The sequence below is a fragment of the Oncorhynchus clarkii genome, unplaced genomic scaffold, assembly GCF_045791955.1.
Source record: "Oncorhynchus clarkii lewisi isolate Uvic-CL-2024 unplaced genomic scaffold, UVic_Ocla_1.0 unplaced_contig_12496_pilon_pilon, whole genome shotgun sequence".
Lineage (NCBI taxonomy): Eukaryota > Metazoa > Chordata > Actinopteri > Salmoniformes > Salmonidae > Oncorhynchus > Oncorhynchus clarkii.
The window spans coordinates 1-27105 of record NW_027258110.1 but is presented as its reverse complement, the minus strand read 5'-3'; the positions used below and the strand labels follow the sequence as shown (position 1 = coordinate 27105).

The 27105-nt window shown below is 43.3% G+C and overlaps 2 protein-coding genes across 2 annotated transcripts; one reads left to right on the top strand and one right to left on the bottom strand.

Moving 5' to 3' along the window:
• Positions 1-916: 916 nt before the first annotated feature.
• Positions 917-16951, bottom strand: LOC139395691 (zinc finger protein 208-like). Its single transcript, XM_071143026.1, has 12 exons — positions 16569-16951; positions 16137-16260; positions 14421-15881; positions 13408-13472; positions 12964-13255; positions 7926-8378; positions 6565-6756; positions 5669-6519; positions 4993-5206; positions 4187-4465; positions 3329-3565; positions 917-2088 (listed from the first exon to the last, which is right to left on the bottom strand). Exons 1-12 carry the CDS (start codon positions 16575-16577, stop codon positions 1112-1114), a joined length of 5154 nt encoding a protein of 1717 aa, XP_070999127.1. The 5' UTR covers positions 16578-16951; the 3' UTR covers positions 917-1111.
• Positions 16952-16977: 26 nt separating this feature from the next.
• LOC139395690 (zinc finger protein 585B-like) lies at positions 16978-22962 on the top strand. Its single transcript, XM_071143025.1, has 3 exons — positions 16978-17040; positions 17832-19470; positions 20412-22962. The coding sequence occupies exons 2-3, from the start codon at positions 18172-18174 to the stop codon at positions 22314-22316; spliced, it is 3204 nt and encodes a 1067-aa protein (XP_070999126.1). The 5' UTR covers positions 16978-17040; positions 17832-18171; the 3' UTR covers positions 22317-22962.
• The last annotated feature ends 4143 nt before the right edge of the window (positions 22963-27105 follow it).

Below are 27105 nucleotides of genomic sequence, written 5' to 3'. Positions count from 1 at the left end.
TTATCATCGAATCACAGCCTACCAAACGGGTGATGATTTAACAAAAGCACAATCGTTGCACGAATGCACCTCACCATAAACATCAATGCCTTTCTTAAAATCAATACACAGAAGTATATATTTTTAAACCTGCATATTTAGTTAAAATAAATTAATGTTAGCAGGCTATATTAACTAGGGATGTTGTGTCACTTCTCTTGCGTTCATTGCACGCAGAGTCAGGGTATATGCAACAGTTTGAGCCGCCTGGCTCGTTGCAAACTAATTTGTCAGAATTTTACGTAATTATGACATAACATTGAAGGTGGTGCCATGTAACAGCAATATTTAGACTAATGGATGCCACCCGTTAGATAAAATACGAAACGGTTTCGTATTTCACTGAAAGAATAAACATTTTGTTTTTCGAAATGATAGTTTCCGGTTTTGACCATATTAATGACCTAAGGCTCGTATTTCTGTGTTTAATATATTATAATTAAGTCTATGATTTGATATTTGATAGAGCAGTCTGACTGAGCGGTGGTAGGCAGCAGCAGGCTCGTAAAGCATTCATTCAAGCTTTCCTGCGTTTGCCAGCAGCTCTTAGCAATGCTTGAAGCACAGCTCTGTTTATGACTTCAAGCCTATCAACTCCTGAGATTAGTCTGGCAATACTAAAGTGCCTATAAGAACATCCAATAGTCAAAGGTACATGAAATACAAATGGTAGAGAGAGAAATAGTTGACGCGTCATATTCCTAGAATAACTACAACCTAAAACTTCTTAACTGGGAATATTGAACCAACCAGCTTTCATATGTTCTCATGTTCTGAGCAAGGAACTTAAACATTAGCTTTTTTTACATGGCACATATTGCACTTTTACTTTCTTCTCCAACACTGTGTTTTTGTATTATTTCAACCAAATTGAACATTTATTTGAGACTAAATAGATTTTATTTATGTATTATATTAAGTTAAAATAAGTGTTCAATCAGCATTGTTGTAATTGTCATTATTACAAATATTACCACACTCATATATATATAAAAATTGGCCGATTAATCGGTATCGGCTTGTTTTGGTCCTCCAATAATTCTATCAGCGTTGAAAATGGAAGATTTCCCATTTAAAGGTGCCAGTACTGCCAGTGAGGTCTCTCCAGATCACTCTCAACTCTAGGTAGGCCTAGAGGCATGGGTCTCTCCAGATCACTCTCAACTCTAGGTAGGCCTAGAGGCATGGGTCTCTCCAGATCACTCTCAACTCTAGGTAGGCCTAGAGGCGTGGGTCTCTCCCCTCTGGGTAGAGGCGTGGGTCTCTCTACTCTAGGAGCTGGCGTGGGCCTTCCCGTCCTGGGTGATTGGTTCGGTATGTCCGCGCTGGACGACTGCTTAGGCCTGCCTAGCTGGCGGGTCGGTCCGATGGGCTTGGGAGCGTGGGTCCTCTGGTGCTGCCGGAGCCCCTGTAGATAGTAGAAACTCTTCCCGCACTCCTCACACTGATGGGGCTTCTCTCCCGTGTGGACTCTGAGGTGAACCTTGAGGTCAAACTCTCTGAAGTAACTCTTCCCGCAGACGGAGCAGAGGTGGCTCTTCTGTCCGGTGTGCATACGGAAGTGACATGTAAGTTGGGACTGTTGCTTGAATCGCTTTCCGCACTCGGGGCAGAGGTGGGGTCTCTCTCCCCGGTGAGCGCTCTCGTGCTTCTTCAGCCCTTCTTCTGTGATGAAGCCCTTCCCACACTCGGTGCATTGGTAAGGCCTCTCCCCGGTGTGCATTCGCATGTGGATCTTAACGTAGTAATTACTGCGGAACCTCTTGCCACAGTCAGGGCAGGGGAAAGGCTTCTTGTTGTTGTGAGCCAATCGGTGTTCTTCCAACGGTGCCTTCTCAGAGAACTGCTCCCCACACAGCGAGCAGAAGAAAGAGGCCTTCTCTCCGCTGTCCTGAGACGTCATGTGTTTCTGCGCTGGTGGTAGATCTGGACAGTTGAAGTTCTCCTGAGCTGCTGATGCGGCGACGGTGTGATTCTCCTGGTAGTGTTCAGGACCTCTTGATGTAGAGGGACCTAACCCACCAGCAGACAACAAACTGGGGTTACCGTCTGCAGGGACGATAAAAGGTTGACATTTAGGTTGTGGCACCAAAACGGACCCCTATTCCCTATATCAGGGCTCTCCAACCCTGTTCCCGGAGAGATACCCTCCTGTAGTTTTTAAATCCAACCCTGTTCCTGGAGAGATACCCTCCTGTAGGTTTTTGCTCCAGGGTTGGAGTTAAAACCTGCAGGAGGGTAGCTCTCCGGGAACAGGGTTGGAGTTAAAACCTACAGGAGGGTTTCTCTCCAGGAACAGGGTTGGAGTTAAAACCTACAGGAAGGTAGCTCTCCAGGAACAGGGTTGGAGTGAAAACCTACAGGAGGGTGTCTCTCCAGGAACAGAGTTGGAGTTGTACCTTCAGTACAGTACCTTCAGTACAGTGCCTTCAGTACAGTGCCTTCGGGAAGTATTCACACCACCCCAACATCACCATACAGTACAGTGCCTTCAGTACAGTGCCTTCAGGAAGTATTCACACCACCTCGACTGTTCCCACATGTTGTTGTGTTACTGCCTGAATTTAAAATGGAGACATGTGAGATGTTGTGTGACTGGCCTACACACAATACCCCATGATGTCAGAGTAATGACGCCATGTTTTTAGAAGTTCTTATAAATTAATTAGAAATGAAAAGCTGAAATGTCTTGAGTCAGTTAAGTGTTCAACCCCTTTGTTAGGGCAAGACTAAATAAGTTCAGGAGTAAACATGTGCTTTAACAAGTCCCATAATAAAGTTGCATGGACTCACTCTGTTTGTAATACTAGTGTTTAACATGATTTTTGAATGACTACCTCATCGCTGTACCCCACACATACAATTATCTGTAAGGTCCCTCAGTCGAGCTGTGAATTTCAACCACAGATTCAACCACAAAGACCAGGGAGGCTTTCCAGTGCCTCGCAAAGAAGGGCCCCTATTGGTTGATGGGTAAACATCAAAAAGCAGACACTGAATATCCCTTTGAGCAGGGTAAAGTTAGTAATTACACTTTGAATTTGTCTCCCACTTTGACCAGTATTTTGTGTTTATCATTAACCATTAAAAAAAATAACAATTAAACCCATTTCAATCCCACCTTGTAACACAACAAAATGTGGAAAAAGGTCAAGGGTCAAGTGAATCCTTTCTGGAGACACTGTATTAGGTTACAAACCTGTTTGGCTATAATGTTAATTATACGTTAGAGTACGTGGACCACAACATCAGGATACGTTGCTGAACGTCTTTCCAAAGTCTCTCTCACCTCTGTGTGTTTTCATGTGTGTTTTCAGGTTCCCTGGCTGAGTGAAACCCTTGCCGCACAGGGAGCAACAGTACGGTTTCTCCCCGGTGTGGATTCTCACGTGCAACTTCAGCTTGGACGCGTCGGATAGTTCTTTGCCACAGGTCGGACATCGGTGAGTCCTCTTCCCTCTCCCCCGCCACTGTCCTGTAGCTGGACCTCCTGCTGCCTCACCAGAGAACACACCCGGACTCTCCTCTGGAACAAACACACAGTTAGTCCATCTCAAACGGTATCCTATTCCCTATTTATTTATAACCTTTATTCTACTAGGCAAGTCAGTTAAGAACAAATTCTTATTTTCAATGACGGCCTAGGAACAGTGGGTTAACTGGCCTAGGAACAGTGGGTTAACTGGCCTAGGAACAGTGGGTTAACTGGCCTAGGAACAGTGGGTTAACTGGCCTAGGAACAGTGGGTTAACTGGCCTAGGAACAGTGGGTTAACTGGCCTAGGAACAGTGGGTTAACTGGCCTAGGAACAGTGGGTTAACTGGCCTAGGAACAGTGGGTTAACTGGCCTAGGAACAGTGGGTTAACTGCCTGTTCAGGGGCAGAACGACAGATTTGTACCTTGTCAGCTCGGGGATTTCGGTTACTAGTCCAACTCTCTAACCACTAGGCTACCCTGCCGCCCCAGGGTGCACTACCTTTGACAAGAGCCTATGGGCCCCTAGTGTGCACTACGTAGGGAATTGGGTGCCATTTGAGGCACAACCTACTCACAGTGAATTCACTAGTAACCCGTCAGAAAGGCTATATAATAGTGCTTACAGTCATGACGTAAGCCGTTGTGCGTCTCCATCACAGGCTCTCTTACCGGCGTGCTCCTCCTGATGTCTCCGCAGCAGCTCTTGGTTGTCGAACGGCGTTCCACACACGTAGCAGTTGTAATCTAGATGTGTCTGCAGGTGTAGCAACAACTCATATTCCCGGGGGAATCCCTCTCCACATTTAAAACAGCGACGGTTGTTAAACCTCTTGGCTTTCGGTTGCTTCCGTTTGCCTTCTTCGACGCTGGTTTTCCGTTTGACCGGTTGTTTCTTCCGGTGTTTTCTCTGTGGTCCCGATGCAGAGGGACCACCGCCACCGGTCTTGGCTGTGTGACCAAAGAGAATGGGTTTACAGGATTGGTCAAATACATTGTCCGTCGCCCAAATGGCACGCTATATTCCCTATTTAGGGCACTACCTTTTGAACAGAGCCCTATAGGATTCAATTTATAACGCAGCCAAATTAACAGGCTATAGTTGATGTTCTGTTGACAGGGAGCCATTTTAAACACAGCCAAATTAACAGGCAATAGTTGATGTTCTGTTGACAGGGAGCCATTTTAAACACAGCCAAATTAACAGGCTATAGTTGATGTTCTGTTGACTGGGAGCCATTTTAAACACAGCCAAATTAACAGGCTATAGTTGATGTTCTGTTGACAGGGAGCCATTTTAAACACAGCCAAATTAACAGGCTATAGTTGATGTTCTGTTGACTGGGAGCCATTTTAAACACAGCCAAATTAACAGGCTATAGTTGATGTTCTGTTGACTGGGAGCCATTTTAAAACACAGCCAGATTAACAGGCTATATAGTTGAATGATGTTCTGTTGACATTCTACCTCCACTTACCAAGACGAAGAGCAGGTTTCCAACTGGCGTCGTCTTCTTCAGAATTACCCGAACCATCAACGTTCACCTCTTCTTCTTGCTCCTCCTCTTCCTCCTCTTCTTCTTCTTCAGCTCTGGCCTTCAACCGAGGTGTTTGACTGGACGCCTTGCTGCCATGTCTTGGATCAGGACCCTGGGCCTCTATAGCTTTGGGGCAGGATTGGTCACCAGGATCCTACAATGAAAACACAAGTCATTCTTGGCTAACAGTCAGTAGTAGTAATATTATGTTTGTTGTAGGGTTTCCCAGGGCAACGTCCAACCTCGGCTGCCTTTCTGTTCCTTGTCAAACAGGAAGTGGAGATTTTGAGTGGCGGTTGGCTAAATCGAATCAAATGTATTTACATAGCCCTTCGTACATCAGCTGATGTCACAAAGTGCTGTACAGAAACCCAGCCTAAAACCCCAAACAGCAAGCAATGCAGGTGTAGAAGCACGGTGGCTAGGAAAAACTCCCTAGAAAGGACTCCCTAAAACTCCCTAGAAATCTATGCCTAACTTTAACCTAAACCCCACCCATTCTCACCATTAACCCAAACCAATTCCATACACTTCTAGATTTTAAAGTGAACCCCCCCCCCCCCAAAACAAAACCTGAAAGCGACAGCATCAGCTCACAGCAAACCAAAGCACATACCTTTCTGATGAGGGATGTAGGAAGACCATTTCCTCCACTACCGTAGCGTGGGCCTGTGGGGATGGGTGGGGTTGGTTCCACTATAGGCTTCCCAGGGTGCATCTGCTGCATGTGTGACCGGATGCCTGCTCTGTACCTGTAGCTCTTGCCACACTCGTGACACTGGTAGGGCTTCTCTCCAGAGTGGACTCTGAGATGCACCCGGAGGTCAAACTCTCTGGCGAAACTCTTCCCACACAGGAAGCAGAGATGGCTCCTCTCTCCGGTGTGGATCTTGAAGTGACAGGTCAGCTGGGATTGTTGTTTGAAACACTTGCCACACGCAGGGCATCGGTACGGTCTCTCTCCTCGGTGAGCGCTCTCGTGCTTCTTGAGCCCCTCCGCTGACAGGAAAGTCTTATCACACTGGGCGCAGCGGTAAGAGATTTTCCCACTGTGGATCTTCCGGTGGATCTTGATGTAACTCTTGCTGGAGAATCTCTTCCCACAGTCTGGACAGGGGTAAGGCTTCTCTGGTTTCTCATGGGAGTGGGCGATCATCAGGTGATCATCCAGAAGGCCTTTCTGAGAGAACTCTGCCCCGCAGAGAGGGCACTGCAGATTAGACTGGTTCTCTACAGTGTGAGTTCTCATGTGTATCTGTAGAGTTGATGGAGTTTGGCATTCCTCTCCTATTGGCTTAGCTGTGTGGTTGTCATGGTATTGGTCAGGGACTCCTATTGGTTTAGCTGTGCGGTTGTCATGGTATTGGTCCAGGACTCCTATTGGCTTAGCGGTGTGGTTTTCATGGTATTGGTCCAGAACTCCTATTGGCTTAGCTGTGTGGTTGTCATGGTATTGGTCCAGAACGCCTATTGGTTTAGCTGTGTGGTTGTCATGGTATTGGTCCGGGACACCTATTGGCTTAGCTGTGTGGTTGTCATGGTATTGGTCCAGAACTCCTATTGGCTTAGCTGTGTGGTTGTCATGGTATTGGTCCAGAACTCCTATTGGCTTAGCTGTGTGGTTGTCATGGTATTGGTCTGGGACACCTATGGTAGGAAGCCTCTCCACAATGTCAGGCCAGAAACTGGGATTTCTGACTTCTCCTGCATGGGGGAAGATAGTGTTAGTTCATGTTAAGTCTAAACAGATAATGACTGGGGTCAGGACGATACCAGTATCACCCTACTCAGATAATGACTGGGGTCAGGACAATACCAGTATCACCCTACTCAGATAATGACTGGGGTCAGGACAATACCAGTATCACCCTACTCAGATAATGACTGGGGTCAGGACAATAACAGTATCACCCTACTCAGATAATGACTGGGGTCAGGACAATACCAGTATCACCCTACTCAGATAATGACTGGGGGTCAGGACAATATTAATTAACACTTCTCTTTAGTCACACCTTCTGCCTGACACCTCTTCTCTTTAGTCACACCTTCTGCCTGACACCTCTTCTCTTTAGTCACACCTTCTGCCTGACACCTCTTCTCTTTAGTCACACCTTCTGCCTGACACCTCTTCTCTTTAGTCACACCTTCTGCCTGACACCTCTTTAGTCACACCTTCTGCCTGACACCTCTTTAGTCACACCTTCTGCCTGACACCTCTTTAGTCACACCTTCTGCCTGACACCTCTTTAGTCACACCTAACTAAACTGAACTAAAACCATTTATTGATGTGTAATATCTGACATTTTGTTTTTACAACAGTGACATTATCCGGATAAAATACCTAAAGTTTTGTTTTTTACAAAAGCTTAAAGGGATACTTCGGGATTTTGGAAACGAGGTCTTTCATCTACTTCACCAGTCAGATTAACTTGTGGATCCCATTTTTCTGTCTCCGTGTCCAGTATGAAGGAAGTTAGAGGTTGTTTTGTGAGCCAATGCCAACTAACGTTAGCGCTACGCTAGTTAGCAATTATTATTATTTTTAAATGTTTTACTGAACCTTTATTCCACTAGGCAAGTCAGTTGTGCTGCCGCTAGTCAGCAACTTCCTTCAAACTGCAAGCAGAAACATAAACATGGGGATGTAGATAAAGGGCCTCAATACCAAATCCCAAAGTATCCCTTTAAAGAGGACAAAGATATTTCCAGAGTTGGGTCAACTGGGCGGATGTACGAGTTCCCACCTTTAAAGAGGACAAAGATATTTCCAGAGTTGGGTCAACTGGTCAGATGTACGACTTCTCACCTTTTAAAGAGGACAAAGATATTTCCAGAGTTGGGTCAACTGGTCAGATGTACGACTTCTCACCTTTGTGCACACTCTGGTGTATTTTCAGATTTCCTTTCTGAGCGAATCTCTTCCCGCACACAGAGCACTGGAAAGGCTTCTCTCCCGTGTGTATCCGCTCGTGCATCATCAGTTTATGTGCATCGGATGCTTCGTATCCACACGTTAAACAGCGGTGAACCTTCTTGGTTTTGAACATGGTCGTGCCATCTATATGAATGGTCTGGTGTAAGAGCATGTCGTAGACGCGGGAGAATCCCTCTCCACATTTAAAGCAGCGGTGGGTCATCTTGGCTTTCTTCTGCTTCGGATTCTTTTCCTTCTTCGGTGTCTCTTTTTTCTTCGGTTGCTTTTGTCCTGGACTCTTCTTCCGTTTGGTCGCCCGTGTCTTCTCTTTCTCCCGGTGTTGTCGTTCCACAGCTCCTGGTGTTGAGGTGGTTCCCTCACTACCGTGGCAGGAATTAGGACTCATTCCTGTGGAGAGAGGAGAGTTCAGTGGGTCAGTATGGGTAGAGTTCCCTCACTACCGTGGCAGGAATTAGGACTCATTCCTGTGGAGAGAAGAGAGTTCAGTGGGTCAGTATGGGTAGAGTTCCCTCACTACCGTGGCAGGAATTAGGACTCATTCCTGTGGAGAGAAGAGAGTTCAGTGGGTCAGTATGGGTAGAGTTCCCTCACTACCGTGGCAGGAATTAGGACTCATTCCTGTGGAGAGAGGAGAGTTCAGTGGGTCAGTATGGGTAGAGTTCCCTCACTACCGTGGCAGGAGGTAGGACTCATCAGTACAGGTAGAGTTCCCTCACTACCGTGGCAGGAGGTAGGACTCATCAGTACAGGTAGAGTTCCCTCACTACCGTGGCAGGAGGTAGGACTCATCAGTATGGGTAGAGTTCCCTCACTACCGTGGCAGGAGGTAGGACTCATCAGTACAGGTAGAGTTCCCTCACTACCGTGGCAGGAGGTAGGACTCATCAGTATGAGTAGAGTTCCCTCACTACCGTGGCAGGAGGTAGGACTCATCAGTATGGGTAGAGTTCCCTCACTACCGTGGCAGGAGGTAGGACTCATCAGTATGAGTAGAGTTCCCTCACTACCGTGGCAGGAGGTAGGACTCATCAGTACAGGTAGAGTTCCCTCACTACCGTGGCAGGAGGTAGGACTCATCAGTACAGGTAGAGTTCCCTCACTACCGTGGCAGGAGGTAGGACTCATCAGTATGGGTAGAGTTCCCTCACTACCGTGGCAGGAGGTAGGACTCATCAGTACAGGTAGAGTTCCCTCACTACCGTGGCAGGAGGTAGGACTCATCAGTATGGGTAGAGTTCCCTAACTACCGTGGCAGGAGGTAGGACTCATCAGTATGGGTAGAGTTCCCTCACTACCATGGCAGGAGGTAGGACTCATCAGTATGAGTAGAGTTCCCTCACTACCGTGGCAGGAGGTAAGACTCATCAGTATGGGTAGAGTTCCCTCACCTCCGTGGCAGGAGGTAGGACTCATCAGTATGGGTAGAGTTCCCTCACTACCGTGGCAGGAGGTAGTACTCATCAGTATGGGTAGAGTTCCCTCACTACCGTGGCAGGAGGTAGGACTAATCAGTATGAGTAGAGTTCCCTCACTACCGTGGCAGGAGGTAGGACTAATCAGTATGAGTAGAGTTCCCTCACTACCGTGGCAGGAGGTAGGACTTATCAGTATGAGTAGAGTTCCCTCACTACCGTGGCAGGAGGTAGGACTAATCAGTATGAATAGAGTTCCCTAACTACTGTGGCAGGAGGTAGGACTCATCAGTATGGGTAGAGTTCCCTTACTACCGTGGCAGGAGGCAGGACTCATCAGTCTGGGTAGAGTTCCCTAACTACCGTGGCATGTAGCGTACGTGCTATTGTGTGAAAACAGTGGCCACGCATTCCCTATAAAAGAAATAAGGTGCCATTTGGGACGAACACGTTCTTTAACTCCCCTTTCTGTCACCACTTGTAAACAGGATATGTTTACATATCTTACATTACTCATCTCATATGTATATACTGTATTCTATTCTACTGTATCTTAGTCTATGCATTACTCATCTCATATGTATATACTGTATTCTATTCTACTGTATCTTGGTCTATGCATTACTCATCTCATACGTATATACTGTATTCTATTCTACTGTATCTTAGTCTATGCATTACTCATCTCATATGTATATACTGTATTCTATTCTACTGTATATTAGTCTATGTAATACTCATCTCATATGTATATACTGTATTCTATTCTACTGTATCTTAGTCTATGCATTAATCATCTCATATGTATATACTGTATTCTATTCTACTGTATCTTAGTCTATGCATTACTCATCTCATATGTATATACTGTATTCTATTCTACTGTATTTGAGTCTATGCATTACTCATCTCATATGTATATACTGTATTCTATTCTACTGTATCTTAGTCTATGCATTACTCATCTCATATGTATATACTGTATTCTATTCTACTGTATTTGAGTCTATGCATTACTCATCTCATATGTATATACTGTATTCTATTCTACTGTATCTTAGTCTATGCATTACTCATCTCATATGTATATACTGTATTCTATTCTATTCTACTGTATCTTAGTCTATGCATTACTCATCTCATATGTATATACTGTATTCTATTCTATTCTACTGTATCTTAGTCTATGTATTACTCATCTCATATGTATATACTGTATTCTATTCTATTCTACTGTATTCTATTCTATTCTACTGTATTCTATTCTACTGTATTCTATACTACTGTATCTTAGTCTATGCATTACTCATCTCATTTGTATATACTGTATTCTATTCTACTGTATCTTAGTCTATGCATTACTCATCTCATATGTATATACTGTATTCTATTCTACTGTATCTTAGTCTATGCATTACTCATCTCATATGTATATACTGTATTCTATTCTACTGTATCTTAGTCTATGCATTACTCATCTCATATGTATATACTGTATCCTATTCTACTGTATCTTAGTCTATGCATTACTCATCTCATATGTATATACTGTATTCTATTCTACTGTATATTAGTCTATGCATTACTCATCTCATATGTATATACTGTATTCTATTCTACTGTATCTTAGTCTATGCATTACTCATCTCATATGTATATACTGTATTCTATTCTACTGTATCTTAGTCTATGCATTACTCATCTCATATGTATATACTGTATTCTATTCTACTGTATCTTAGTCTATGCATTACTCATCTCATATGTATATACTGTATTCTATTCTACTGTATATTAGTCTATGCATTACTCATCTCATATGTATAAACTGTATTCTATTCTACTGTATCTTAGTCTATGTATTACTCATCTCATATGTATATACTGTATTCTATTCTATTCTACTGTATCTTAGTCTATGCATTACTCATCTCATATGTATAAACTGTATTCTATTATATTCTACTGTATTCTATTCTATTCTACTGTATTCTATTCTATTCTACTGTATTCTATTCTATTCTACTGTATTCTATTCTACTGTATTCTATACTACTGTATCTTAGTCTATGCATTACTCATCTCATATGTATATACTGTATTCTATTCTACTGTATCTTAGTCTATGCATTACTCATCTCATATGTATATACTGTATCCTATTCTACTGTATCTTAGTCTATGCATTACTCATCTCATATGTATATACTGTATTCTATTCTACTGTATCTTAGTCTATGCATTACTCATCTCATATGTATATACTGTATTCTATTCTACTGTATCTTAGTCTATGCCGCTCTGACATTGCTCGTCCAAATATATATTCTTAATTCCATTCCTTTAGATTGTGTGTATTGCTAGATATGACTTGTTATATACTACTGCACTGTTGGAGCTAGAAACACAAGCATTTCACTACACCTGCAATAACATCTGCTAACCATGTGTATGTGACCAATAACATCTACTAACAACGTGTATGTGACCAATAACATCTGCTAACCATGTGTATGTGACCAATAACATCTGCTAACCATGTGTATGTGACCAATAACATCTACTAACAACGTGTATGTGACCAATAACATCTGCTAACCATGTGTATGTGACCAATAACATCTGCTAACCATGTGTATGTGACCAATAACATCTACTAACAACGTGTATGTGACCAATAACATCTGCTAACCATGTGTATGTGACCAATAACATCTGCTAACCCTGTGTATGTGACCAATAACATCTACTAACCATGTGTATGTGACCAATAACATCTACTAACCACGTGTATGTGACCAATAACATCTGCTAACCGTGTGTATGTGACCAGTAACATCTGCTAACCGTGTGTATGTGACCAATAACATCTGCTAACCATGTGTATGTGACCAATAACATCTGCTAACCGTGTGTATGTGACCAATAACATCTGCTAACCATGTGTATATGACCAATAACATCTGCTAACCATGTGACCAATAACATATGCTAACCGTGTGTATGTGACCAATAACATCTGCTAACCATGTGTATGTGACCAATAACATCTGCTAACCATGTGTATGTGACCAATAACATCTGCTAACTGTGTGTATGTGACCAATAACATCTGTTAACCATGTGTATGTGACCAATAACATCTGCTAACCATGTGTATGTGACCAATAACATCTGCTAACCGTGTGTATGTGACCAATAACATCTGCTAACCATGTGTATATGACCAATAACATCTGCTAACCATGTGACCAATAACATATGCTAACCGTGTGTATGTGACCAATAACATCTGCTAACCATGTGTATGTGACCAATAACATCTGCTAACCATGTGTATGTGACCAATAACATCTGCTAACTGTGTGTATGTGACCAATAACATCTGTTAACCATGTGTATGTGACCAATAACATCTGCTAACCATGTGTATGTGACCAATAACATCTACTAACCATGTGCATGTGACCAATAACATCTGCTAACCATGTGTATGTGACCAATAACATCTGCTAACCATGTGTATGTGACCAATAACATGTGATTTGACTTTGATTTACCAAGATGAGGAGTATCCCAGGAAGCTTGTTCTACTACAGAATTCAACAGATCACCAACTTCCTCTTCCTCCCCTTCCTCCTCCTCTTCTTCATCTTCACCCTCTTCTTCCTCTTCCACCTCCCACTCTTCCTCGTCCTCCTCTTCTTCTTCTTCCTCCTCCTCTTCTTCTTCCCCATCCTCCTCCTCCTCTTGTTCAATATGAATGTTCATCCCAGTTGTTTGAGTGATGTCCTCTTCATGTCTTTGGTCAGGGCCCAGAGACTCTGTCGACCCCGATTGAGCCCCAGGATCCTAGAAGAAAGACGGGACTGTTTCTAGTAAAGTTACCATGGAAACCATGTTGGAACAAAAATGGGTTCAATAGAACAGTGAAATATATGATAATAATGTTTATAATGGTAACAATATCTCCTATTAAAATGTTTGTTATTATTGTCTCCCACCTTGTTGATGTTTGATGTAGGGGGACTTCTTCCTTCACTACCAGAGCCACGGACAGGACTCTCACCTGTAGAGAGAGGTTGGTATTATGGGTTATAATGAGACTACCAGGACTCCTGTAGAGAGAGGTTGGTATTATGGGTTATATTGAGACTACCAGGACTCCTGTAGAGAGAGGTTGGTATTATGGGTTATAATGAGACTACCAGGACTCCTGTAGAGATAGGTTGGTATTATGGGTTATAATGAGACTACCAGGACTCTCTCCTGTAGAGATAGGTTGGTATTATGGGTTATAATGAGACTACTAGAGTCATGGACAGAACTCTCTCATGTAGAGATAGGTTGGTAATATGGGTTAGACCAGGGGTCTGTGTTAGACTCAGGGGACCCCCCCCCCCTGAGGGCTTGAGTCTAACACAGATGCCCCCCCCCCCCCCCCAGGGGGCCTGAGTCTAACACAGACCCCCATTGGGGAGCAGGGAACATTGGGGAGCAGGGAACATTTTGCAGTATTGAAGTAATGTCTAATGTCTATTCATGTGATATCTGAGTGACTCAAACAATGCATCAAAATCTATGAACTAAAAATCATTAGCTGACATGGACTAGTTGACCAGGACATTTCAGACCAGTTATAAATATCTCTCTATGGTCTGTAATGACTAACATGATAAGAGGAACTGACGATGAACTACCCAATGTCTACATTGCACCTTGTGCATTCTACTATTACAACTTTCAAGAGTACGTTTGTAGCCGGACTGAGTTCCTTAAAACCACCGGGTTAGATAATGAGTCAGACTATTACTGTGTAACTGAAGGACAGTCAAGTGTTCTGCCTCCACTTACTATGTTGAACAGAATCCCAGTCAACTAAAGAACAGTCAGTGTTCTGCCTCCACTTACTTTGTTGAACAGAACCCCAGTCAACTAAAGAACAGAGTTCTGCCTCCACTTACTATGTTGAACAGAACCCCAGTCAACTAAAGAACCGTGTTCTGCCTCCACTTACTATGTTGAACAGAACCCCAGTCAACTTCTTCTCCATCAGAATTAATCAGCCCTCCAACTTCCTCTGCATTATCCGTCTCCCCTTCTCCATCCTCCTCCACCTCTTCCTCCACCTCTTCCTTCTCCTCTTCCTTCTCCTCTTCGACTTTAGCCTTCAGCCCCAGTGTTTGACAGAGGTCCTGTAGGTTATCAGATACCATCTCCTGCCCCTGTGATGTGTTCTCCTTCTCACAGTGGATGGGTTTCTCTGCTTCTGTTGTGTGTGACCTCTGGTGCAAGTTCAAACTTCCTTTTGTAGCAAAATTCTTCCCACAGTCGGGGCAGGGGTATGGCTTCTTTCCCGTGTGCATTCTCATGTGGATCTGTAGAGACGATGCATTTTTTAAATGTTTCCCACATTCTGAGCAGCAGTGAGACAACGTCTTAGTTTTGTGATTATCCTGGTGTTGTTCAGGTTCTGCTGCTGATGCAGAGAGACTCTCCTCGACTTTTTTGCCGTGCGATTGCTGGTGTATTTCTTTCAAACTTAGCGAGTCCGGTTTCTCTCCTGTGTGTTGCAGCTGGTGTCTTTTCAAGGATGTACAGAAGGTGAACCTCTTGTCACACTCGGAGCAGGCGTACGGCTTCTCTCCAGTGTGCAGTTTCTGGTGTTGTTTAAGATATGCTTTCTGAGTGAAGCCCTTCCTACAGACGGAACAGGAGAAAGGCTTCTCTCCTGTGTGGGAGAGCTGGTGGGCAGTCAGGTTGGCTTTCTGGGTGAAGCACTTGCCACAAACAGAGCAGGAGAAAGGTTTCTCACCAGTGTGCACTAGCATGTGTTGGTTCAAATTTCCCTTTTGGTTGAAGCTCTTCTCACACACGGAACATTTGTAAGACTTCTCCCCGGTGTGTTTCAGCTCATGTGATTTCAAGGTGTGTAGATAAGTATAACTCTTCCCACACACGGAGCAAGAGTGAGGTTTTTCTCCCGTGTGTGTCAGCAGGTGTCTGCGTAGTTTGTAAGCGCTAGAGAACTCTCTTCCACACTCCAGGCAGCAGTTCTTTGCCTGTTCAGGATCTCCCGATATAGAGGGACTGCCCTCCCCATTAGAACAGTGGAACCGCTGGTGTGTCTTCAGATGTTCCTCCCGAGTGAAACTCTTCCCACAGTCAGAACAGAAGCAGGGCTTCTCTCCTGTGTGAGTCAGAAGGTGTCGTTGTAGTTTAGACGGACATGGGAACTCCTTCCCACAGTCCAGGCAGCTGTAGCTCTTCCTGGGTTTGGGACTGGTCTTCTTCTCTCCTGTGTGTGTTGTGTTACGATGTTTTCTTAGATAATGCTGGGTAGGGAACTCCTCTCCACACTCTCTGCAGCTGTGTGTGTTCTTGGCTGTGTGATTGTCCTCCTGTTGTTCAGGTTCTCCTGAGGTAGAACTTGTCCCCTCACTGTCAGAGTGACGGCTGGAACTCTCTCCTGTCTCTCCTGTGGGGATATAGGAAGAGTCTGATCAGGATTGCTTGAGTGGAAACCAAAGGGGTGTATTCATTAGTGTACACTGAAGCAGACAAAAATAAGTGTTTCTTATAGTCCCTTTCCCTGTTTCGGACATCCCAGCTTGTGTAAGTGTTGCACTGTTTTGTTAACGCTGTACCTAAACAACAGTCAGATCGTTTAAACATTCAGTCTGCCTCATCCTCCACCTACTAAAGTTAACGGAAATCTCTCAACCCGACTTACCTCTCAATCTTAGAAAGTCACTGAAGTAGTCAAGGTTCCTAGGAACCATCTCTGGACCGCTGGTTCTCTGGTCACCATGGACACAGTCAGGAACCAGTAGGTTTGCCTGGGGTTCATCAAAATCCTAATTTTAAAAAGTACAGTCAGAGATAGGCCTAGAAGATAATGTCATGTCATTGGTTTTGGTCTTAATAACAAACTGACTTGATAAAATAGTCCTTACTACTTGACAAATGTATATCAACTTCTACAAATGACAAGCTAACCTTGAACAAGACATTGACAATGGAGTTTACTAAAGCAGAGCTATGTATTTACATAACTAGCTAACCAGCTATATCTATATATCTACCTGCTGTATATATGGCTTTGGGCTCAAGCAAAACATGCTTTAGTTTCAGGGCAACTAGCTAGCTTAAGCTCACTTCTCACCTCATACATTGTGTGAGCCGAAGCGACAACAAAAAAATAGCCGAGAAAATGTGGTTCTCTGGCTGTAGCAAAAAATGAGATCAAATGTTGCTTTGCTAAGAGAAATCACAGCTGTTTTGCAAAAATAGATAGCAGGCTAAGTTAGCATAGCATACTGAGCTAGCTAACGGTACTTAGCTAGCTAATAATGTTAGCTTAACTTGTCGTTTGAAACTTCACGTCTGGCTGGTTTAATAGTTCCATATCTACGTTATCACAGGATGGAAATAATCTACGCCAATTATAGTGAAGATATATTTGTAAATAACTATAGCTACAATGCTTTTGAGTAAGGTTTATCTAAGTAGGCTAGCTAATGTTGACAGAACCGCCTAGAACTACTTCCGGGGCAGCAGCTAACCCGGAAGTTGATGCCATCACTGGACGCCATTCCACATAGTTTGGATATGGCCATTCTTTGATCGCATTAACGGTGAGGGGAGAATGGGAAAATGTTTAAATAAATCAGGTTACTAAAACATTAGGTATTGGTTTTGTCCAAACGGTGTAGTTAGCTAGTCGTTACGGTTACATAACTGTTAGCTAAGTAACGTTTCGTCATCAGACAGATACATTTTTAGCGTGGTACTGTTGGCTAGCTAATAGCTCCTGCGAACTAATTTGAAGCTCTGCTCAAACAGAGTCGACGGAGGAGTAAAACGACGATAGTTTTCTATTTCTATTTTGTAAATAAAGGCAGAGTGACTGTACATATAATCAATGAGTTACTGTTGTACCTAATGTTCGTGTTACACTAGTTAACGTTAGTTAGCTTCAAAATACAAGCCCTCATCGTGGGAACCTTGACATTTCATGTATATCTTACAAAAATATTTTTATTGCCATTAATATTTGTTTTATTATATTGTTCTATTAAGTAAAAATTAAATAGTGACAGTAAATTAAAAGTCAATGTTTCACGGACTTGACAAATATAGAATGTCACTATACATAATGCACGCCTGTATAAAATGTTTTTGTTTTACACCATATGTCCTATTTACACAGGTGACCTCACAAGGGCTTCCACAGGTGACCTCACAAGGGATTCCACAGGTGACCTCACAAGGGATTCCACAGGTGACCTCACAAGGGCTTCCACAGGTGACCTCACAAGGGATTCCACAGATGACCTCACAAGAGATTCCACAGGTGACCTCACAAGGGATTCCACAGGTGACCTCACAAGGGATTCCACAGATGACCTCACAAGGGATTCCACAGGTGACCTCACAAGGGATTCCACAGGTGACCTCACAAGGGATTCCACAGGTGACCTCACAAGGGATTCCACAGATGACCTCACAAGGGATTCCACAGGTGACCTCACAAGGGATTCCACTGTTCTGGTGACAGGAAGAAGATCGGACCCTGAAATAACTTGTCTTTGACAGAGACTCATAATGCAGCACTTCCCGAGGCTCCCAGTGTGGCAGGAGATATAGGAGACCTGTGAATACACAGGAGATAGACACACCTCACACTAGTGACAGCTCCATTCAATAGCAAGTTGTTATTTTTATTTTTACAAAAAAAAAAAACATTCTAACTCTGCTGAGACAAAATGAGTTCTGAGAAGGAAGCGTTGATGGATGAAATCGAAAAGAGTTTATGGAATTTAACTGAGGACAATTTACGCTACCTGTGTGAACGTTGTGGATTAGATGGCTCTGAAATTAAAGGGATGAATCATCGCTTATTAAGGCGTAAAGTCATGGAGGAAATGTGGGACAATACGGAGTCAATGAAATCAGAGGAGCAGGGAATGTCTTGGTTAGTCCAACTGAAAGAGGACATCAGGAGGACACAGGAGGAGGGTAGCAGTGCACTTATGAGTCCCAGCCAATCAGAGGATGTAGACCGCGATGAAGAACACAACAAGGGGGACAGGGATTGGTTGCCGAGCAACGGACTGACAGCAGAGCCCTCGCATCCCAGCCAATGTGATGATGATGATGCTGTCGACTGTGATGAAGAATGGAATGAAGAGGGAGGAGCTGGGTTGCTTAGCAACACACCAGACCAGAGTAAATTAAAGAGGCACATCAGATCGCACACTGTTAAACAACACACAGTGAATCCCTCAGTGAAACCTCACCACTGCTCGGATTGTGGGAAACAGTTCATTGTAAAATCAAGCCTTAAACATCACCGGCTAGTTTTTCACACAGACCACCCTCACCGCTGTGGTCAATGTAAGAAGAGCTTCATAACTGCAGGAAGGCTGGAATCACACACAAAAACACGACACCCGCCAAGTGATCCTCTGAAGAACCCACATGTGTGCTCTAAATGCGGTAGGGCATTCGCTGTGGCTGCCAGTCTTAAGAGACACCTGAGAACTCATACTGGGGAGAAACCGTACGTCTGCCCCCAGTGTGGAAAGGACTACAGTGACTGTGGAAACTTGAGGAAACACATGAGAAGAACTCACCCAGTAGAAGAGATGGTTGTGGAGCGTTTCGCCACTCAGAGGAGCATCCCTACAGGGAATGTGGAGGAAATGCAGGACAATACGGATTCAATTAAATCGGAGGAGCAGGGAACATCTTGGTCACTCCAACTGAAAGAGGACCTCAAAGGGATACAGGAGAATGGTAGCGCTGTACCCATGAGTCCCGGCCAATCCGATGACGATGGTGCTGATGACGACGATGATGACGATGATGACGATGCTGCAGACTGCAACGTTAAGGACAGGGATTGGTTGCCAAGCAACGGACTGAAGGCGGAGCCCATGAGTCCCAGCCAATCCGATGACGCTGTAGACTGGGACGAGGAGGACAGGGATTGGATGGCTAGCGATGGGCTGGAGGTGGAGTTGTCTCCAGAGAGACACACACCAGAGCAGAGAGTGAGAGAAGTAGGTACTTAAATTCCTGTTAAACATTAGCTTTTAGAAATCAGCATTCTTTTAAAACACAGACCATAAAGTGTTTTAAACCATTTCCCCTGCTTTTTATATTGAAAGTCAACCGTTTTTTAAACCATTTCCCCTGCATTTTTATATTGAAAGTGAAGTGTTTTTTTTACTTCAATAGAGTGATCAATAGACATGCAACTACAGTTTTAATTCACATGCATTTCATCAGATGCCAACTGAAGCTATTTGGCTAGCAGCCACACAAGTAAATGAGCTTTTACACTAAAAAACAGGGTATATTTTACCAAAACGATGCACGGCCAACATATTTATAATGTTTATCATAGAAAGAATGGAGCCAGATACATGTCCTGATGTTTTGCTTTGAAGTTAATCTTTAAGCATTGTAACTGAACTGAAGCACACAGCAGTCAGAGTGGTGGAATGTAATTGGTCAAGACGAGAGCGAAGATATTTCATCCGATTGCGGAAGTGCAACTTGAAGCACAAAAAAATGTGTCCGTTTTTTAAATTCATGATTTGGAGTGAAACCTACTGAAGTTTTACAAAGAAACGCAACATATTTTTTATCTTTCCTTTTATGTGTAAAGAACGGCGTTAATGCGACCTCTGCTTGAAGTGTGTTTCTCTTTCCTTGAGTCCTCTCATCGTTGATTCCTGGACCTCCTCCTGTAAATGCATTGGAGAAGGTTCTAGGTTATTTCCCTTTACCCTCCAATGTATTTTAAGAAGGATGCCGATTACAGAAGGTTCTAGGTTATTTCTCTTTATCCTCCAATGTATTTTAAGAAGGATGCCGAGTAATCGACAGATGAGAGGAATCAAGGAAAGACTTTTGATTTTCTCTGCAAAAATGACTCGACTGGCTGGAAAGTTCCAGCCCTGATTCATTACATCTCTATTTTCTTATGATTTTCTAGGACAAACCTCCCCCGCCCCCCTTTGCCCTCCCAGAGTCCCCGGTAGCGGTCCCCGGTGCCTCTCCCGGTAGCGCCTTAATGTGCGGTCTGAAGAGGGTGTCCGTGCGGCTTGTCGACTGCAGGAAGACACCGGGGCAGAGTGGCCATATAATACACAAGACAACACAGACGGGAGAGAAACCCCACAGCTGGTCTAATGCTGAACAACACAAAACCCTCTCAGGAGACAGGCCTGGCTCCCATATCTGTGATCACTGTGGGAAGAATTTTACCACTGCTACCAATCTGAAAACGCATTTACCGTGTCTGTCTGGAGAGAAACCACACGTCTGCTCTGAATGCGGAAAGAGTTTCACACAGGCCGGCTGTCTTAAGAGACACCTGAGAACTCATACGGGGGAGAAACCGTACGTCTGTCCTCATTGTGGGAAGGCTTGTACTGATTCTGGAAACTTAAAGAGACACATCAGAAAAACTCACCCAGGAGAGGAGGTCATTGTGAAGAGACTTGCCTATCAGAAGAGCGTTCGTAATGCTAAAGAATACAAACAAGCCCACTCCGGAGATGGCTCTCATATCTGTGATCACTGTGGTAAGAATTTTACCACAGCAAGAAGTCTAAAACTACACATACAGTCCCTGCAGAGAAGGAGAGAGAACTTGACTGCAGAGAAAGCTCATGTGTGCTCTGAATGTGGAAAGGGCTTCCATCAGGCTGGAAGTCTTAAGAGACACCTGAGAACTCATACTGGGGAGAAACCGTACGTCTGCCATCATTGTGGGAAGGCTTGCAGTGATTCTGGAAACTTACAGAAACACATCAAAAGTCACATGGGTAAACAACACACAGTGAAACCTTACCTCTGCTCTGATTGTGGGAAGCAATTCATTGGAAAACAAAGCCTTGGACATCACCGGGAGGTTTTTCACACAGATCACCCTCACCGCTGTGGTCAATGTAAGAAGAGCTTCATAACTGCAGCAAGATTGGAATCGCACATAAAAACAAGGCACCCGCCAAGTGATCCTCTGAAGAACCCACATGTGTGCTCTGAATGTGGAAGGGGATTCCCTGTGGCCGCCAGTCTTAAAAGACACCTGAGAATCCATACTGGGGAAAAACCGTACTCCTGCCCTCAGTGTGGAAACAGTTACAATGATCGTGGAAATTTAAAGAAACACATAGGAACTCACACAGAAGAAAAACCTTACCACTGCTCGGTGTGTGGGATGAAGTTCCGTCATACAAAAACGTTACAACGGCATCACCAGGAGAACCACAAGGGGGAGACACTGGGTCCCATCCACAGGCACCAAGACCCTCTTCCATGCCCCCACTGCGGGGAGGAGTTCTCTACCAAGGCTCTTCTGAAGGATCATCTACGGACCCACTCTAGCCGGGTTCACTGCTCCCGATGCGACAAGACCTTCTCCACTAAAAGTAACTTACTGGTTCATCAGCGGATACACACTGGAGAGAGGCCTTACCTTTGCCCTCAGTGTGGAAAGAGTTTTTCTCTGGCAGGGAGTTTAAAACTTCATCTCCGGATTCATGCGGGTGAGAAACCTTACTGCTGTACTTACTGTGACAAGAGATTCACAAGTAAGAGTCACTGCAATCTTCATCTGCGAATCCACACTGGAGAGAAGCCGTACCAATGCCCTGACTGCGGGAGGTGTTTCGCTGACGGGAATGTCCTGAAAAACCACCGGAGGACCCACACAGGAGAGAAACCGTTCCAGTGCCGCTTGTGTGATAAAGCCTTTGCTCAGTTGAGCAGTCTGAAGAAACATCAGGAGACACACAGGCAAACTCAGCCTGTCTCTGTCCCAAGACTCCCTAATCCCTACCCACCACACAATCAGCATGTCCCTTATCCCTACCCATCACAGATTCAATGGTAACCTTGTTTACACCTTACCAAGTTGTCCGGTGTCCTGTTACCTGGTAACCTATCTGTTACCTGGTAACCTATCTGTTACCTGGTAACCTATCTGTTACCTGGTAACCTATCTGTTACTCTGTTACCTGGTAACCTATCTGTTACTCTGTTACCTGGTAACCTATCTGTTACCTGGTAACCTATCTGTTACCTGGTAACCTATCTGTTACCTGGTAACCTATCTGTTACCTGTCCCAGATAGGAAGGATGCATTTCTAACGTATTGGGACAGGAACCTAGACTCAGTCTGTCCCAAAAACCCAACCTGCCATGCACTCTGTGAATGGTAAGCTTGCTTATTAAACCTGTCCAGTCCCTTGTAGATAACTAGATGGAAATGAATTGAAGGATCCATTTTCTTTTATTTTCATTTGTTATGATTTTATTGAGGCAGGTTTGCAGTCATTGAGGGTTGATTTGCTGTATATAGAGCTTGGAATAGAATGGTATTTTGTCCATCTGTCTCAAAATAATTATTTTGCTCAAAGTTCATATTTTATCTCCAGAGTTTTGTATTCGCAGTTGATATTTGATATGTTGTTCATTTTAAAAAGTGTTTAAAATTCATGGCCGAACCTCAACTGGTGGAAATAAAATGGTGACAACGATATGTTGTCGGGGTAATTCTTTTTCTAATTCTTTGAGTAATTCGTTTTATGAATAAATAAGGGTCCTAGGCAGGGGTCAAAGTTAGCCGGTGTGCTCTGGTACCGCGACCCGGAAAAGAAATAGTGGGGGTACACCGTACCGGTAAAATGTGAACCAATCACAATCATTTCTAAGAAATACCAAGAAAATTACACCATTATTTGACAATACCGCATGTCAGCTGCATGAAAATGATTTGACTTGAAAACTGGCAGTAAACCCTCAAAGTTGCATTGTAATTCCGCGAGAACACTAAAATGTTGCCAAATTAAAGAACAGCAGTGTGTAGTGTGAATATGGTGTACATACAGTACCAGTCAAAAGGTTTAGAACACCTACTCATTCAAGGGTTTAGAACACCTACTCATTCAAGGGTTTAGAACACCTACTCACTCAAGGGTTTAGAACACCTACTCATTCAAGGGTTTAGAACACCTACTCACTCAAGGGTTTAGAACACCTACTCATTCAAGGGTTTAGAACACCTCCTCATTCAAGGGTTTAGAACACCTACTCATTCAAGGGTTTAGAACACCTCCTCATTCAAGGGTTTAGAACACCTCCTCATTCAAGGGTTTAGAACACCTACTCATTCAAGGGTTTAGAACACCTACTCATTCAAGGGTTTAGAACACCTCCTCATTCAAGGGTTTAGAACACCTACTCATTCAAGGGGTGTTTCTTTATTTTTACTATTTTCTACAATGTAGAAAAATAGTGAAGACATCAAAACTATGAAATAACACATATGGAATCATGTAGTAACCAAAACAAGTGTTAAAACAAATCTAAACATATTTTAGATTTTGGATTCTTCAAAGAAGCCACCCTTTGCCTTGACGACAGCTTTGTGATAGGAGAAAACTGAGGATGGAATAATTTGGAAAAGCTCCAGTGCCCTCCACTAATATTGGCACCCTTGGTAGACATGAGAAAAAAGTTTATTGTTTATCCTCTTGGTCTTTCATTCAAAATATCCACAAAAATCGAACCTTTAATTAAAGAAAAAATAATTGAAAGAAAAAATAAATTCTAATCATAAAACAAATATTTTCTCAAATATGTGTGACACAATTATTGGCACCCCTTCATTCAATACTTTGCGCAACAGCTCTGAGTCTTCTCCTATAATGGGTAAGGAGGTTAGAGAACACATGGCAAGGGATCTGAGACCATTCCTCCATACAGAATCTCTCCAGATCCTTCAGATTCCCAGGTCCACGCTCGTGGACTCTCCTCTTTAACTCATCCCACTGGGTTTCTATGGGGTTTAAGTCAGGGGACTTGGATGGCTATGGCAAACCCTTGATTATGTGGTCAGTGAACCATGCTGGAAGATCCAACCAAGGCCCAGTTTAAGCTTCCTAGCAGAGGCAGTCAGGTTTTGATTTAATATCTGCTGGTACATGATGGAGTCCATGATACCATGTATCCTAACAATTTGTCCCGATTTGTTAACATTTACAGTTGCTTTAAACTTCTTAATTATATCGCCCTTGATAGTGGAAATGGCATTTTCAACCGTTGAGCTATTTTCTTATAGCCATTTCCTGATTTGTGCAGCTCGACAACCTTTTGTTGCACATCATTACTGTATTCTCAGGTCTTTCCCATGGTGATGGTTGACTATGGGAACTTGGCCTCTGTGTCACCTCATATTTATTCCCCAGTGAAACAGGAAGTCAACAGGAAGCTTACCTCTTAAGTGGTCCTAATCACTCAGGTGAACTTAAAAATGTAAAATATGAATGGGAACATAGTTCAGTTAGATTTTACTCATAAGAATTTCTAGGGGTGCCAATAATTGTGGCACACATATTTTAGAGAAAAATATATAATTAATTTATTTCACGTTTTTTTTTTCTCAATAATTTTACTTTAATTAAAGGTTCGATTTTTGTGAATGTTTGAATGAAAGACCAAGAGGACAAACAGCAAATAAATGTTTTTCACAGCCCGTTTTGCTCATATTTACCAAGGGTGTCAATATTAGTGGAGGGCTCAGTATGAACCTTTGGTCCTGAATACAAGCTGTTATGTTTGGGGGAAATCCAATACAACACATTAATGAGTACCACTCTCCATATGTTCAAGCACCGTGGTGGCTGCATCATGTTATGGGTATGCTTGTCATCGATAAGGACTGGAGTTTTAGAATGGAGCCAAGCACAGGCAAAATCCTAGAGGAAAACCTGGTTCAGTCTGCTTTTCACCAGACACTGAGAGATGAATACACCTTTCAGCAGGACAATAACCTAAAACACAAGGCCAAATCTACACGGTAGTTGCTTACCAAAGAAGACAGTGAATGTTCCTGAGTGGCTGAGTTACAGTTTTGACTTAAACATATATGAAAATCTATGGCAAGACCGGAAAACGGTTGTCTTGCAATGATCAACAACCAATTTGACAGATTTTGAAGAATTTTGAAAAGAATAATGGGCAAATGTTGCACAATCCAGGTGTGGAACGCTCTTAGAGACTTACCCAGAAAGGTGCGACTACAAAGTATTGACACGGGGGTATGAATACTTATGTAAACAAAATATTTCAGTATTTTAATTTTCAATAAATTTGAACACATTTCCTAAAAACATGTTTTCACTATGTGTAATCTATGCATCTATATGTCATTTTATGAATAGACAAGTAAAAAAAAACATGGTAGGTCTCATACCGGTAACGAATTGAATTTCACCCCTGGTCCTAGGTACATGATGTCTTGTGTTGTCTTTATCATGTCCACCTAATAAACAGGTGATTGTTGATAACATGGTTCGGTCATTTAATGAGGAGCTGGCTTCTACTGTCTGGTACAACTTATCCTATCATTCACCGGAAGAGAGAGAAGGGATGGAGTGGGTGGGAAGGTTTGAAGAATTGTCAAGTCTTGAAATAAGGGCTTTTATTTAGAAGGATTTCTTATTACCATACCGGAAATGACGCCATCGACATGCTCCCGGAGGTCAAAAAGGTATACATCAGGACACATCGGAAGGAAAGTCACAGACTATATAATAAAATATATTTAGAGTAATCAGGTATTTCGTATGCGCATATAGCGAAATTATATTCACTTTGTCGATAGGTATAGCCATAACCATGTAGTCGTAAACTAGCTAGGTCCACATGGATAGCCTGCAAAGTTAGCCCACGCTGATCTAGCTAGCTCCGCTAACGTTAGCTGCCTTGTACACCGCTAGCTATCTAGCTGTAGTTGTTGTAGCGTGGACTGTAAGACAAACCCAATATTACAGTCCACATTATAACAGCTATTGGATTTATTATGCTTGCTAGTTACGTCCCGACTGATTTGCTCCAATGTTGGGATTGATTTGGGTCCCCTACACAAGATGAATAGAATAGCTAAGTAACTAGCTAGCCAGCTAACTCATGCTAACAGAGCAATGGCCACGTTCCAGGCTGATCTCAAAACGGCTGGTTATATGTTTTAAATATCAGTTAAATATGACATGAAATTACAGATGAGTGTTTTGATGTATAAATATTTTTTACAGGTACTCTAAAGTCCTGCCATTGACTGCATTGTCGTTGTTGCCACACGAGCAGAACAATATGAATCCACTCAGTTCAGAGAAGGAAACATTGATGGATGAAATCGAAAAGAGTTTATGGAATTTAACTGAGGACAATTTACGTTACCTGTGTGAACGTTGTGGATTAGATGGCTCTGAAATTAAAGTTATGAATCATCGCTTATTAAGGCGTAAAGTCATGGAGGAAATGTGGGACAATACGGAGTCAATGAAATCAGAGGAGCAGGGAATGTCTTGGTTAGTCCAACTGAAAGAGGACATCAGGAGGACACAGGAGGAGGGTAGCAGTGCACTCATGAGTCCCAGCCAATCAGAGGATGTAGACCGCAATGAAGAACACAACAAAGGGGACGGGGATTGGTTGCCTAGCAACGGACTGACAGCGGAACCCTTGCATCCCAGCCAATGTGATGATGATGATGCTGTCGACTGCGTTGAAGATTGGAATGAAGAAGGAGGAGCTGGGTTGCTTAGCAATGGACTGGAGGCGGAGTCAGCTCCAGATAGCCACAGTTACGTGAGTATTTCCCAGGCAGAAAGTGTTCT

Coding starts and splice junctions, on each gene's coding strand:
- LOC139395691 (XM_071143026.1), bottom strand. Junction 8,379..12,963: donor CTGGGATACTCCTCATCTTG/GTAAATCAAAGT, acceptor CTCTCTCCACAG/GAATGAGTCCTAATTCCTGC. Junction 6,520..6,564: donor CCACACAGCTAAGCCAATAG/GTGTCCCGGACC, acceptor CTAAACCAATAG/GCGTTCTGGACCAATACCAT.
- LOC139395690 (XM_071143025.1), top strand. CDS start 18,172: ATGAGTTCTGAGAAGGAAGCGTTGATGGATGAAATCGAAAAGAGTTTA. Junction 19,471..20,411: donor CAGAGCAGAGAGTGAGAGAA/GTAGGTACTTAA, acceptor ATGATTTTCTAG/GACAAACCTCCCCCGCCCCC.